Source organism: Hemitrygon akajei, chromosome 23 (assembly GCF_048418815.1).
Source record: "Hemitrygon akajei chromosome 23, sHemAka1.3, whole genome shotgun sequence".
NCBI lineage: Eukaryota > Metazoa > Chordata > Chondrichthyes > Myliobatiformes > Dasyatidae > Hemitrygon > Hemitrygon akajei.
The window spans coordinates 6,666,160-6,682,382 of record NC_133146.1 but is presented as its reverse complement, the minus strand read 5'-3'; the positions used below and the strand labels follow the sequence as shown (position 1 = coordinate 6,682,382).

The 16,223-nt window shown below is 43.7% G+C and overlaps 1 protein-coding gene across 2 annotated transcripts in view; it reads left to right on the top strand.

The window, feature by feature from the left end:
* sfxn3 (sideroflexin 3) overlaps positions 1 to 7,507 on the top strand; it is a 74,326-nt gene extending 66,819 nt beyond the window's left edge. The window contains exons 10-12 of one of the 2 annotated variants that reach the window (XM_073026876.1): positions 246 to 293; positions 5,346 to 5,474; positions 6,321 to 7,507. In XM_073026876.1, coding sequence (XP_072882977.1) covers positions 246 to 293; positions 5,346 to 5,442 — 145 coding nt within the window. In that variant the 3' untranslated portion in view covers positions 5,443 to 5,474; positions 6,321 to 7,507. Of the gene's footprint in view, positions 1 to 245; positions 294 to 5,345 lie in introns of both variants that reach the window. The other variant, XM_073026874.1, reaches the window with a different exon arrangement.
* Positions 7,508 to 16,223: the final 8,716 nt, after the last annotated feature.

Here is a 16,223-nt window from a genome sequence, read left to right as displayed (position 1 = left end):
TCAGGAAGTCGGGCAATATGTGTGGAGGGAAAAAGCGAGCTGACATCCAGGTCCCCTATTTGCTCCCAATCCGGGTGAAAAATGTCAATGCAAAACATTTACTGTCCATTTCACTCCACAGATGATGCCTGATTTGCCAGCATCTGCCGTCTTTTGTATCTTCTGAGTATTTTCACCGTTGTTTTCGAACGTACTGTAGATTCAGAACAACATTACTGACCAGTGTTCTTTCTCCCACCCTTTAGCTTGGTCTTCGCCACTCCTCTATGCTGTGCACTTTTTCCACAAAAAAGGTACGTAACCTTTTCATTGTTCCCCGTCACATTTCCTTTTGTGAGTAGTCATTAACTATAATCTAAATATAAACCCCATTTGCTGTGTTGTCATAGGTGTTGATTCTTTTTTGTGCTTGTTTCACATTACTATTGTCCCGTGTCACTGCTCACTTTGATGTTGCCTGACACAACAGGCGTTTCTTTGTCTTTGTCAACCCCACTGGACAGTGCAGTGTCTCCCTGGGAAGCGGTCACAAGGACAAGCCCCTAAGGCAAACATTTTTCAGAGCGTATGCCCTAACTAGTGATGATCTTCCAAACAAAAATTTCTCACATGGCATATTTAAGCAGCAATTATTATTGGTTAATGAATTAGTAACAATAATTATGCACTTTTTAAGGAAAAAGGTTAGGTTCTATTGCTTATTGCTGTATATTCATTGTTTACTGTTAATAAAAGTATGAGACATTGAAATAAAGGAAACATCTTAGAAAACTTGTTAAAATTAACATTAATCTTTTATAAAGACAATTGATAAATAATATTTCTAAATAGTATTATTGTAATTGTACTGATAGATTCACTAGTTCTGTGAATATTTCAACACTTACAATCCAATGTCACATACTCTAACTGGAGCCAAGCCTGTGTGAGACGTTTCCTGTGCAAATATCTCACTGCTCTTGGGTTGTAAAAAATATTCACTGCTTCACTTGGCAGTAAAGATAATCATTATGTATCTTTTTACTAAGGATGGGGTTTAAAGAATCGAGTGGAGGTGCTGCATGCCAATGAAGTTTTTGTAATACTTTCTCGGGCATGAGTGCCATAGATTCACCACCCCTCCCCTAAGCATTTTAAAATCCACTAATTGTACTTTCTTGCCATTAGAGGACAAAGTATCCCCACCCTTTATACATTAGAGGCTGATGGGGTTGATGTGCTTGTTCCATTTTGTTTTTTTTGTATGGAGCGGGAGATTTGGTGGTTGATGTGCCTGTTCTGTTTTGTTGTTGATTTTTTTTGTGTGGTAGGAGGGGTTTGGGGGTTCATGTGCCTGTTCTGTTTTTTTGTGCAGGGAGGGGTTGGGGGGGGGGTCGATGTACATGTTCCATTTTGTCTTTTTGTGGGTTGATGTGCCTGTTCCGTCTTTTTTTTGTGTGGGGAGGGGTATTTGGGGGTCGATTGCCTGTTCCATCTTTGTTTTTCGTGTGGGAGGAGGGAATTGGGGGTCGATGACTGTGCTGCCTTTCTTTCTTTTGGTTTCATGGCTACACAGAGAAGAAGAATTTCAAGTTGTGTATTTTGATAATAAATGAACCTTTTTTACCTTGGACCATTAACAGTGATGAGCAAAAATGTAGTATTCCATTTTAACATCTGTTGGGAACTCTTGTGGTCAGGTTCTGAATATTGAGCATGAAGGGTCCTGTAGAATGATTTCTGTCTGGAAAGGGTTTCAATTCAATAGGTTTCAAAGGTACATTTAACGTCAGAGAAATGTATACAATATACATCCTGAAATTCTTCTTCTTCACAAACATCCACAAAAACAGAGGAGTGCCCCAAAAAATGAATGACAGTTAAACGTTGGAACCCCAAAGCTCCCCCCTCCCATGTGTAAGCAGCAGCAAAGCAACAAATCCCCTCTCCCCCATCGGCAAAAAATTCAATGGCACCCCCCCCCCACCGAACACTTAAGCGTGCAGCAAAGCATCAATAAAGACGCAGACTGGCAGTACTCCAAAGACTACTCGTTCACCTGCTAATTCGACATACCACAGGCTCTCTCTCTCTCCTTAACAAGGGAAAAAGAGGACTCACCATTTCACAGCGAGAGGGGAGACGTAACAAACAATTCGCTGATTTATGATGTTAAAAGTCTGTTGCATCGCTCCTTTTGAGCTCTGTGCCCAAAGAATGCGGGTCTCTGGGCACACAGCCAGCAGCCAGCTCACTGCTTATGATGTTCCGTCTCCCACGACACACCAGTTTTCTGCGGCAGCACCAACCTCAAGTCTGCCACCCTCCAGAGTCACAAAATCCCAGAGCCCTGAAGGCGCGCTAGTCTTCTAGGCTGTGTCCTTGGCATGTCGAATAGTGGCCAGTCGTGAGACCTCGAGAACAGGTCCCATTTCCACAAAGAACTGAAGTCTGCGTGTAAGTTCAGGTCAGGGTCTTTAAAGGGACCCCGAAAGGGAAAAATAAAGATATTAAGGAAATAGAGCTGTTCCCGAAGATGCCAGCAAAGGAGTCACCGTTAGGCGCCATCGTCCTCCTATGCGCCACCCTCATCACCAAGCATCTCTCCCAGGGCTGAAATAAAGGACTAATTACCTTCTAAACGTTACAATCCTGCTAAAAATGTTAACGATTAGCTTTATTTGTAACATGTGCATCAAAGTAACGAAACATAAATGAAATGCATAGTTTGTGTCCGAGGATGTGCTGGGGAAAGCCCGCAAGTACTGCCAGGCTACCGACACCAACGCAGCACGTCCACAACATACTGACCCTTACCTGTACGGCTGTGGAATATGGGAGGAAAGCAGAGTGTCCAGCTGAAATCCACATGGTCACAAGGAGAACACACAAACTCCTCACCAACTATGTTGGGAACTGAGCCTGGGTTGCTGGTGCTGTAACTGTTAAACTACTGTGCTGCCCACCAGCAGAAAGCCAGTACCGTACTAGCAGAAAACCAGAGAGCAAACTGCTGAAGGAACATGATGTCAGACAAAAATGGTAGAAAGGCTGCACGCCAGCTCCTGTCCAGAGGGGTTAATATAGGAGTGATGTTTTGGAACCAAGATCTGTTGTTGTAACAGATATACCCAATACAGAACATGCTGTATGAATAGATGGGTCTTCCTGTAGTCAGTCAACATGGCCACCAGGTGGTGCTGTATTAACCAGGTCTTTTAGCTGTGTTATATTGCTGTTTATTTTTTATTTACAGTTGGCCCTCCTATCTGCGGGGGATTGGTTCCGGGACCCCCCGCGGATACCAAGTAACATGGATGCTCAAGTCCCTTATATAAAATGGCATAGTATTTGCATATAACCTAATCACATCCTCCCGTGTTCTTTAAATATCTCTAGATTACTTATAATGCCTAATCTAATGTAAATGCTATGTAAATAATTGTTACACTGTATTGTTTAGGGATAATGACAAGAAAAAAGTCTGTACGCGTTCAGTACAGACACAACTATCGTAGCTCTTCTGGGAATGTTGATGCTGCCTCGGGATCAGCCAATCCTGATTCTCCGGTGATCTTTAAGTTTTTGAGGCTGTAGCGCTTTACATCGCTAGCCAGCCATCCCATACTAGCCTTAAACTCCTCCCTCTCGCCCACAACACAAGTAGCGAATGAATGAGAGGCGAGGCGAACAATGCTCAACTTCCGGGTTTTCCCAATACGTGGTTGGTTGAATCCGCGTATGAGGAGGGCCGACTGTATATAAATTTCAAAACTAAAGTTTAGCCCTTTGTCCCAGCTCATCCATGTCAAACAAACTGTCTCACCAAGCTAGTCATATTTGCTTATGGTTGTCTCATATACCTCCAAACCTTTCCTATCCATGTGCTTGTGTAAATGTCTTTTAGACATAGTAAATGTACCCATCTCTGCCAACTCTTTCTTTCCCTCCCTGCCCCCTCACTCTCATCTTCTTGGAGGGGGGAATAATGTTGCCTCTTCAATCCCTTTTTACATTTTCCCCTCTCACTTAAACCTAAGTCCCCATACAATGTGGTTGAACTCAGAATGTCTGCATAATTGATGCCAGATCATTTGCTAACTTAAATTTGACAGCTTTTTAACTAAAGATATTAAGTATTTGTGCAATGATGGATATAAGGAGTTAGTTCACAGATTGTTGATGAAGGGTCTTGGCCCGAAAATTCGACAGTGCTTCTCCCTATAGATGCTGCCTGGCCTGCTGTGTTCCACCAGCACTTTGTGTGTGTTGTTGGGCCACTGGGAGATCCTGCTTTTTCTGGCGGACAGAGTGTAGGCGCTCAGTGAAGCGGTCTCCCAATCTGCATCAGATCTCACGGATATACAGGAGGCCACAAGAGGAGCACCAGATACAGCAGATGACCCCAACAGACTCACAGGTGAAGTGTCGCCTCAGTGAGACCCAACGTAGATTGGGAGACCACATCGCCAAGCACCTATGCTCCATCCGTCAGAAGAAGTGAGATCTCCCGGTGGTCATCCATTTTAATTCCACTTCCTATTCCCATTCAGCCATGTCAGCCCTCTACTGTTGTGATGAGGTTACGCTCAGGGTGGAGGAGCAACACCTTATATTCCACCTGGGTAGCCTCCAACATGATGGCATGAACATCGATTCCTCGAACTTCCTGTAATTCCACCTGTCCCCTTCACCATTCTGCATTCCCATTTCTCCCTCTCACCTTATCTCCTTAACTGCCCATCATTTCCCTCTGGTGCTCCTTCCCCTTGGCCTTTTGCCCTGTTCTATCAGATTCCCCCTTCTCCAGTCCTGTATCTCTTTCACCAATCAACTTCCCAGCTCTTTACTCTCTTCCACCCCCCCACCCCCCCGACTTCACCTATCACCCTGTGGTTCTTCCAACCCCCTTCCCCCATTTTCTTGCTCCAACTTCTCATCTTTTTTTCCAGTCCCTATCAAGGGTCTCAGCCCAAAACGTTGACTGTACTCTTTTCCATAGATGCTGCCTGGCCTGCTAAGTTCCTCCAGCATTTTGTGTGTGTTCATTGAGATATTTTCCAACTCCACCCACACCTGTTTTGGTCATCTCTAGCTTTTTCCAGTAGCTTTGTCCAATGTCTGTCTGTCTCTCTATTAATCTTATCTTTGCCATTCCATCAGGAAATTGAGAGGGGCAATCACTCAGCGTGACTTTGGCACTTTGCGAAATTCCTTTAGGCTGTTCATGCACGTCTGAAGCTAGAGCTAAATGCCTACCTGATAAACTAGTTACTTGTCATAGGATCTATCTGTAGACAGAAAGAGGGAAGGAAAACTTAGTTGTTATTATTAACCTGTGTCATCTTTTATTTTCCATTTCACAGTTCCATGAAGGTTTCCAGTCTCGAACCAGAGCTCCAGACTCAGATTCAGGCGAGAAGCTCTGCTATTAATGTCGTGTACTTCAACAAGGGCTTATAGGCTGTTGTCACATAATCAGCCTGGCCAGAATGGTAAACAATTCACTTTTCCAGCAGCAGTAACTGCCCTTCCACCTGCAACCTGTCCTTCTCCTAAGTCACCGCAGGAGGAAGTATTGTTGCCCAACATAGAAAGATACTAAACAAAGGGAAAACAAGTTACTTGTACCATTGACTACTCTAAATTTCATCTCTCTTTGTAAATGACCTGGTAGACGTTTAAACATTGAAAATTAATATGTCCCAGGAGATGAGAATTCCTGATGGGAAATTGAATTTTCAGATGGAATTGCTGAGGTTTTTAAATTACTGGGAGTGTGAATAAATAAGTTGTACCCAACAGCACTAACTAGCAAGATGAACACACATGTCAGACTGTACAATTGCTCAGGGAATCCATAATTCATCTCGTCCATTTCCTGCTTGTGCAGTTTAAACTTAGAACCTTCCATATTCATTTTCTCCACAGCAAATTCAACAAAAGGATCACACATACATAAGGCACTCTGCTGATTGTGTTGCTTTGCACACCCCCCATGATTTACAGTCAGTTTGATTTCGTCATTTTAAAATATTACAAAGTACGTTTGATTTGGTTCACGGCCCTTCTTCCTTTCTCACCTTTTCAGACTTTGAGATGATTTACTATGGGTAGCAGGGAAGGCAGTAGATTTGGCCCTCTTGCTGTTCACACTCACATGGCAGATGAGTTTTCAAATTGTGTCTCTCTCTCCTGCCACTTAGTTGTCATTGGTCAGTGTTTCTTCCTGTTTGCGCCCCGCATACGAGTTCCTAAACTCCTCCAAGATGCTTATGATAAGGTGGGTAGTGGTATGAGCATCAGCATGTGATTGTGGTGCTGATTCATGTATCCAACAGTGGCCTTTGAGAAGTTTTGTGCGTGGAAATCTTGTGACAACAAGTCTGAAGCATCAAAAAGAACTGACTGATTTCTCCCATTACAAACAAGAGTATCTGTGTGATAATCAACTCTACTTGACGCAAGGAGGAACTTGGACCACAAAATACGGACTTGTATCGGAACCGAATTAGGCCATTTGGCCCATTGAGTCTGCTCCATCATTTCATCATGGCTGGTTAATTTAATACTGTTGTTTTCGGATGCCTGGTATGACAGTGCTGGTGGCCACACTGAGGCAGGCATCTGTTCTTCTCGGCTATCTCAACTGTCCAAGCGTGCTGAAATATGGATTATATAGTAGAGCTGTGTGGCCTCATACGGGTACCTTGTGAAGTGCACTCAGACTCTTTGTGAAGTCCCTGGTCATATTCCAGATTATACGAGGTAGCTCAAAACATTTTAATGCATTCTACTTCTGAAAGCCAGAAGTAGAAAGGTTGTGTGATATTTTTGTTTAAAACTGTGTAATAAGTGACTTACAGGTAGTTGATTATTGGTGTTTCATATGTCAATAAGTGAGGGAGTTGTAAAAATTAATAGTAAAAATTCAAAGCTTATTATTTTTACAGTAATTGTCAGGTGTATTGTAAGCAGGATTTCCCTGGGGATTAAAAACTTGATGTTCATAGTGGAACCAGTCACTTTGAAACCACATGCTTCTTAGTTAACCAACACCCCAAGTTGGGCTTTAAGTCTTTGAATGAAATAAACAGTATCTAATATAGCACCTAAAAATAGCAGCTTCAGATATAGCACCAACCTGGGAACAAATAGGCATAATGAATGGAAGCAGGCCTGTCCTGCTCTGCCAGTTGGCTGATCTGATCTCCTGACCTCACTCTTTTCCTCACTGCCCATATTCGACAAATGCACCTGGATAAGAGTCAAGCAGGTGGAAAAGATCCAAAGATCTGGGTTATTTATATATCCTTCACCCTAGGTTGCTAGAATTGTACACTTTCCACATTCTGTACAAGGGTGTTTCCAAAGTCTGTCTTTTTTCAGTGAAGTCTAATCGTTCAACATGGCATAATTCTACAAGTTTTTAAAGGGAACAAAAATCGAGAATCATTAAGTTAATAGATTTTCAACCAAAGCTTTCTGTAATGTAGGATCGTCTTGGTTCCTGTGGGTGGTTTAGGCCAATACAACGCTGGGGTCTACACTGAAGATCAATGGGCTTCCATTTATAACAATGGTCCAAAGTTGACATTGCCCAGCTTTGGCCATTGCCATTGGAAAAGAAGTGCCTCCCTTCATTCTGCAGACTCCACACAAAGCGTGCCTGCAGGATCTATGGGGCAACTCCCAGTCAGAATCACCCACTGTTGATCATTCCTGGTTTGGCACTGGAGGCCTTTGCACTTGCCTTGCCCCCAACACCCTGGAAAGGTTTACCAGAGAGGATCAAGAACCACCGAACCTGCTAAAGCTCAGCGTTCTGGAGGAATCTAGTTTCTAGTACCATTTAGCATGTATGTTAATGCTATGTAAAAACTTCTTACTGCTATAAACGAACATGTACGATGTAAAATCAAAAAATGTATGTTGGGATGCCATACTGAAAATATAATTGAAAGTGTTGGGGATACAATTACTGACTAATGCAAGTGAACCTCTATAAAACTGTCCAGAGGTCATCTGCAGGTCCCAGTTCTTCACACCAGGAAGATAACAATCTGCAAATCAAGTACTCTCCTGATTTCTTGATTTATACACCTGGCAGGAAGCTGTCTATTCCTATTATTTGGTAAGCCTAAAGTGAATTGTAAACAAATGTTCCGTTGGAGAAAATAACTGGAGGAACATTCAATGCCTTCCCTATTGGACAATGTAGAAATTGTTAGAAACAATAGTGTTTTGGAAAACTTATGATCTGACTATATGGGTATTGCTGCCAAGATCCCCTAATTATCCTGTTAGGACAACAAAGGGGAGGTAATCATTAATCAACAACAGTGATATTTATTGAACTTAATATCGTGCTATTGGAAAAAACACAATTATTATAATATCTATAACAATGATCACAAAAAAAAACACAACTGAGCAATATTTGTTAGTGCACTTTGTAGAGCATTTTCTATTTCAGTTGTTGTACCAAATCACAGTGGCTGAAAGGGAAATAACATTGTTAACTATGGGGTTATTATTGAAAGCAGTGTCAGAGTGATTCACAATATGAGCTATCAGAATAGCCAGAATCTCAGGGATGGTTCTCCCACAGGCTTTTTCATTCCCGGCCCAGATTGGTCTTGATCGCCACTCCAGATTTTGTTGAGTCAAGAACAAGATGATTTTGGAGAACTGTGGTGGAAATACCAAATATGACATGTGTTCCTGTTTATCAAGCCATGTATTAGCTGGTAGAAGTGACAATGTACCCAATGAGTTTTTTAATGTGTGTGTTTAATTTATATGTTGAAGTCCCATGATTTATTTTGTTACAACTATTATGATGCACTTGTGCAGTTGGTGTATGTGATAGTGTGGAGATATTCAGACGCAAAGAGGTGAAATAAAGCAAGTTTGTGCTTGGTTATGTCCCTTTTCACTCCTTGGGTTCAATTTATGATTAACTGCAAATTGTATGCAGCAGCACCACGACTTGTGCTAAATAGACCTCCAGGCTGTGGCCTTGAAGATGTTTGAATATTTTGTTAGAAGTTCATGTGGCACATTTCTCTATCTCGCTCGCAATCTTGACATGCACTCACACGCTCTCATCCTTCCCTCTCCCCCCCTCCCCTCTCCCCCTCTTTCCACCCCCTCTCCTCCTCCCCTTCACCTTCCCCACTTCTCCCACTCTCACCCCTCTCTTCCCCTTCCCCTCCACAACATCTCCCCCACCCCTCTCCTCCATTACTTTCTCGCCCTTGTCCCCTCCCTCCACACGTGCTCTCTTCCCCCCTCGACACGCTTTCCTCTCTTCCTACTGCCACATCCTCCCTCCCCCCTCTCTCTTGTCACACTCTCCCTCACTCTCTCTCTCTCTCGACACACTCTCTCCCTTTCCCTCCTCTCGACACACCCTCCCCTTCCCTCTCTCTCGACACACCCTCCCCCTTCCCTCTCTCTCGACACACCCTCCCTTTTCCCTCTCTCTCGACACACCCTCCCTTTCCTTCTCCCTCTTGACACACCCCTCCTTCTCCCTCTCGACACACCCTCCCTTTCCCTCTCTCTCGACACACCCTCCCTTTCCTTCTCCCTCTTGACACACCCTCCCTCTCCCTCTTGACACACCCTCCCTCTCCCTCTCGACACACCCTCCCTCTCCCCTCTTGACACACCCTCCCTCTCCCTCTTGACACACCCTCCCTCCTCCCTCTTGACACACCATCCCTCCTCCCCTCTCGACACGACCCCTCCCTCTCCGTCTTGACACACCCTCCCTCTCACGACACACACTTCTCCCTCTCCCTCTCCCTCTCACGACACACCCCACCCTCTCACGACACATCCTCCCTCTCCCTCTCTCTTGACACACTCTCTCTTGATCCCACATCTCAACACACAATCTCTCCGTTTGTCTCTCTCGACACACCCTCCTTCTCCCCTCTCCCTTGACACACCCTCCTTTTCTCTCTCTCGACACAAATCTCCCTCTCTGGATTACTGTATGTCTGTGTGTGTCTCTCTCCCCATACACCTCTCCCTCCTTCCTTTACTCAGCACACTCACCCCCTCTCTCTCGACACCGCCATCCCTCTGTCTCTCGACTCATTCTCCCTCAATGAGGAAGTCCATGAGTTGGTTCCGGAAGCGTATAGACAAAAGTTCAGAGATTTGAGTAAGTCCAGGAGCCAAGCTTTTGTGGAGTCTGCCCATGAAAAACGGGTGTACTTTGATCGTTGGTGTACCTCAAAAGCAGCAAATGAGGACGTTAACAATTTAAGAGAGTTGATGCTGATTGAAGAATTTAAAAACTGTCCCTGACAACATCAAGATGTACTTGAATGAAAAAGAGGCTGAGACCCAGGCAGAGTCTGTAGGTTAGTTGTTGAGTATGCTTTAAACAATAGACAGTAGGTGCAGGAGTAGGCCATTCAGCCCTTCTAGCCAGCACCGCCATTCACTGTGATCATGGCTGATCATACACAATCAGTACCCCGTTCCTGCCCCTCTCCCCCATATCCTTTGACCCCGCTATCTATAAGAACTCTATCTAACTCTCTCTTGAATGCATCCAGAGACTTGGCCTCCACTGCCTTCTGGGGCAGAGCATTCCACATATCCACCACTCTCTGGGTGAAAAAGTTTTTCTGCATCTCTGTTCTAAATGGCCTACCCCTTATTCTTAAAACTGTGGGCCCTCTAGTTCTGGACTCACCCATCAGCGGGAACTTGCTTCCTGCCTCCAGCGTGTCCAATCCCTTAATAATCTTATATGTTTCAATCAGATCCCCTCTCATCCTTCTAAATTCCAGTGTATACAAGCCCAGTCACTCCAATCTTTCAACATATGATAGTCCCGCCATTCCGGGAATTAACCTTGTGAACCTACGCCACACTCCCTCAATAGCAAGAATGTCCTTCCTCAAATTTGGAGACCAAAACTGCACACAATACTCCAGGTGTGGTCTCACCAGGGCCCTGTACAGCTGCAGAAGGACCTCTTTACTCCTATACTCAATTCCTCTTGTTATAAAAGCCAGCATGCCATTAGCTTTCTTCACTGCCTGCTGTACCTGCAAGCTTGCTTTCATTGACTGATGTACAAGAACACCTAGATCTCGTTGTACTTCCCGTTTTCCTAACTTGACTCCATTTAAATAGTAATCTGCCTTCCCTGTTCTTGCCACCAAAGTGGATAACCTCACATTTATCCACATTAAACTGCATCTGCCATACATTTGCCCACTCATCCAACCTGTCCAAGTCACCCTGCATTCTCATAACATCCTCCTGACATTTCACCACTGCCACCCCAGCTTTGTGTCATTGGCAAATTTGCTAATGTTACTTTTAATCCCTTCATCTAAATCATTAATGTATATTGTAAACAGCTGCGGTCCCAGCACCGAACCTTGCGGTACCCCCACTGGTCACAGCCTGCCATTCCGAAAGGGACCCGTTAATCGCTACTCTTTGCTTCCTGTCCAGCCAGCCAATTTTCAATCCCATGTCAGTACTCTGTCCCCAATACCATGTGCCCTAATTTTGCCCACTAATCTCCTATGTGGGACTTTATCAAAAGCTTTCTGGAAGTCCAGGTACGCTACATCCACTGGCTCTCCCCTTGTCCATTTTCATAGTTACATCCTCAAAAAACTCCAGAAGATTAGTCAAGCATGATTTTCCCTTCATAACTCCATGCTGACTCGGACTGATCCTTCTACTGCTAATCCAAATGTGTTGTAATTTCATCTTTTATAATTGACTCCAGCATCTTTCCCACCACTGACGTCAGGCTAAACTGGTCTATAATTCCCTGTTTTCTCTCTCCCCTCCTTTGTTGAAAGTGGGACAACATTAGCCACCCTCCAATCAGCAGGAACTGTTCCTGAATCTACAGAACATTGGAAAATGATTACCAATGCATCCACGATTTCTAGAGCCACCTCTTTAAGTATCCTGGGATGCAGACCATCAGGTCCTGGGGACTTATCAGCCTTCAGACTCAACAGTCTATCCAACAACGTTTCTTGCCTAATGTAAATTTCCTTCAGTTCATCCTTTACCCTAGTTCCTTTGGCCACTATTACATCTGGGAGATTGTTTGTGTCTTCCCATAGTGAAGACAGATCCAAAGTACCTCTTCAACTTATCTGCCATTTCCTTGTTCCCCATAATAAATTCACCGGTTTCTGTCTTCAATGGCCCAATTTTGGTCTTAACTATTTTTTTTGCTATTCACATACCTAAAGAAGCTTGTTACTATCCTCCTTTATATTCTTGGCTAGTTTATCTTCGTACCTCATCTTTTTCCTTGACGTAATGCCTTTTTTGTTATCTCTGCTGCTCTTTAAAAGCTTCCCAGTCCTCTGGTTTCCCAGTATCTTTGCTATGTTATACTTTCTTTTTATTTCTTATACTGCCTTTGCTTCTCTCGTCAGCCACGGTCGCCCCTTTCTCCCCTTAGGGATCTTTCTTCCTCTTTGTAATGATCTGATCCTGCACATTTCTCTGCATTATTCCCAGAAATACCTGCCATTGTTATTCCACTGTCTTCCCTGCTAGGGTATTGTTCCATTGAACTTTGGCCAGCTCCTTCCTCATAGCTCCATAGTTCCCTTTGTTCAACTGTAATACTGACACATTCGATTTTCCCTTCTTCTCAAATTGTAGGTTAAAACATATCATATTATGGTCACTACCTCCTAATGGTTCCTTTACCTGGAGGTCCCTGATCAAATCCGGTTCATTGCACAACAGTAAATCTAGAATTGCCTTCTCCCTGGTAGGCTCCAGTACAAGCTGTTCTAAGAATCCATCTCGGAGGCACTCCACAAACTCCCTTTCTTGGGGTTCAGTACCATTCTGATTCTCCCAGTCTACCTGCATGTTGAAATCCCCCATGACAACTGTATCATTACCTTTGCGACATGCCAATTTTAACTCTTCATTCAACTTACTTGTGTTTGGGGGCCTGTAGATAACTCCCATTAGGGTCTTTCTACCCTTAGAATTTCTCAGTTCTATCCATACTGACTCTACATCCCCTGATTCTATGTCCCCCTCGCAAGGGACTGAATATCATTCCCTCACCAACAGAGCCACCCCACCCCCTCTGCCAGTCAGTCTGTCCTTTCGATAAGATGTATAACCTTGAATATTCATTTCCCAGGCCCTGTCCGCTTGAAGCCATGTCTCTGTTATTCCCACAACATCGTACTTGCCAATTTCCAACTGAGCCTCAAGCTCATCTACTTTATTCCTTATACTTCGTGCATTCATATATAATACTTTTATTACTTTTACCCACAAGGTAAAGTTTTTCCCGAGCAAAAACTACCAAAGGAGTAGCAGAGGTAACAAAGATAGCCCACAGGTTAAACCAGAGAGTAAATTGGGAATTAGTGACAAGGTTAAGGAGGAAGGAAAGCAGTCAAAAGGAAAGTTTTCAAGGGGACTGAGTCTGTGCCTTTGCATAAGGTAATTTAAAAATGCAAACTGGTATCAGGACCTGTTAAGATTGGTGACAAGAGTAAGGAGGAAGGAAGGCAGTCAAAAGGGAAATTTTCCAGTTTTTCCTGTTGCTATTGTAAGAAGCCTGGTCATGTGGCAGCAAATTGTTTTGCTATGGAAAGGAAAAGGAGACAATTCCAACTGGTTGTGTTCAGTCGGTAGAGACACCACGGAGAAAGAAGGGGTCTGACCGAGTGCGAGAGGGATTTGAGCGGTTTATCTCAGAGGGGTTTGTGTCTGTAAAAGAGGGGTCAACCCCGGTTCCAGTGAGAAGCTGGATAGATACTGGGGCTTTTCAGTCACTGATATTAGATAGTGTTTTGGACTTCAGTGATGAGACAAAAACTGATGAAATCAATATTATTAAAGGAATTGGAAAGAGGACTGAGCCTGTGCCTTTGCATAAGGTAATTTTGAAATGCAAATTGGTATCAGGACCTGTTAAGATCAGAGTACGATCTGAGTTGCCAATAGACAATGTTGATGTCTTGCTGGGTAATGAGCTTGCAGGTGGGGATGTTTATTCAGCTAACAAGCAAGCTTGTGGCTGATGACCCACACATAGATATCGATGTGTACCCCGCATGCGCAGTAACCCAAAGCATGTCTAAAAGGTCTGCTGATGCAGATAGTTCGGGGCAGGAGGGTTCTGAGACCCATAATAGCAAAGACAGGGGTTCAACTTATGAGAATTTGTCAGAGACTTTTCTACTTTCCATGTTACATCAGGATTTGGGTAGTAAGGAGGATGAGAAAGGTTTGTCCTTGAGATTCTGAAATTGCTGTGTTAAAGGAAACAACTGTCACAGAAGAGGAGGTTCAGAGAGAGTCAGTGGGATGTTATCTTAAGGATGGGATATTAATGAGGAAGTGGAGACCACTTACTGTGCCTGCAAGTGAGGAGTGGGCCATTGAACATCAAGTTGTGGTTCCAAAAGTTTACAGGGCTGAGATGTTAAACATGGCTTTAGGTGGACACTTTGGAGTGAGAAAGACAGTGAACAGGATTATGAAGGAATTCTACTGGCCTAACTTAAGAAAGGATGTTGTGAATTTTTGCAGGACTTGCCATACCTGTCAGGTTGTGGGGAAACCTAATCAGGTTATTCAAGTAGCACCACTTAAACCGATTCCTGCTTTTGGTGAACCTTTTTCTAGGGTTATGGTGGATTCTGTTGGCCCATTGCTAAAGGCTGCAGCTGGCTATTAGTATCTGTTAACAATCATGTGTGCTGCATCTAGGTTCCCTGAAGCGGTGCCTCTCAGAAACATCAAGGCCAAGACTGTGGTAAAAGCACTTACCAAGTTTTTCACACTGGTGGCTCTACCTAAAGAAATCCAAACTGACCAGGGTAGTTACTTTACTTCGAAAACATTCCAGCAGATAGTTGGTGAGTTGGGAACTAAGCACATGGTGTCATCTGCCTATCACCCAGAGGCCCAGGGGGCTTTGGGGTGGTTTCACTCCACTCTTAAGATGATGATTAAGATGTACTGTGTGGAAAATGGAAGAAACTGGGATGAAGGGGTCCCCTACTTCTAGTAGCTGTTAGAGATTTGATTCAAGAGTCTTTGGGGTTTAGCCCATTTGAACTTGTTTTTGGTCACAAAGCTAGGGGATCTTTGACCTACTCAGAGAGCAGTGGTCAGATTAGGAAGTGTGTGTGAGCGTGCTTAGTTATGTTTTGGAATTCAAAGAGACTTAACAAGGCTTGTGACCTTGCGAAGCAGAATTTACAGCACTCTCAGATAAACATGAAGCGGTGGTATGACAGGAGAGTGAAGGAGCAGAGATATCGCGTTGGAGATAAAGTATTGCTGATCCCCCTCCTTACCAACCCCCTTCAAGTGAGATTTAGTGGGACCATATGAAATAATTAAGAAAATCGATTCTTTGAATTATGTTATTAGAACTCCTGACCCGGCTACACAGGTGCATGTAAATACGATTAAGTGTTAATCATGACCCCCAAACCTGCACCTATAAGTACTGTTATGACAATGGAGGAGATTGTGGTGCTGGTACTGGGATACCAAATAATTGTAATGAGCTCAATGTAGTCTCCACAAGACTTGGAAATTCTGATGTTTTGATAAATATTGACAGGAAGATTCATCGTTTGCAGCCAAGGCAGCAAAAACAACTGAAGAGCTTAATTAACAAGTATAAAGATTTATTCCCTGACATTCCAAGACCATGCACATTTGCGGTGCATGATGTAATTGTAGATACAGTTGAGCCCATTAAGCAACACTCTTACAGAATGAACCAAGACAAAAATAAAATGGTTGAACAAGAAATTGAATACATGCTGACAGCCGGCATAATTAGGCCATCCCGCCTCAGACTGGGCGTTGCCTTGCGTGATTGTCCCTAAGCCGGACGGGAGCATGAGATTCTGTACTGACTACAGTAAAGTTAATGCAATAACCAGGACAGATGCTTATTCTATCCCAAGAGTGGATGACTGTATTGACAGAGTGGGGAAGGCTAAATACCTTACAAAGATTGACCTGTTAAAAGGATACTGGTGTGCTCCTTTAACAGAAAGGGCTAAGGAAATATCTGCATTTGTGACAACATCTGGGACTGTATGAGTACAATGTTTTTACTGATGATTTGGGTGTATGGAATGACACCTGGGAAGAGCATATCTCAGCAGCAGAGGAACTGTTTGAAAGGCTGTGCAAGGCAAATCTCACTGTAAACCCTGCTAAAAGTGAATTTG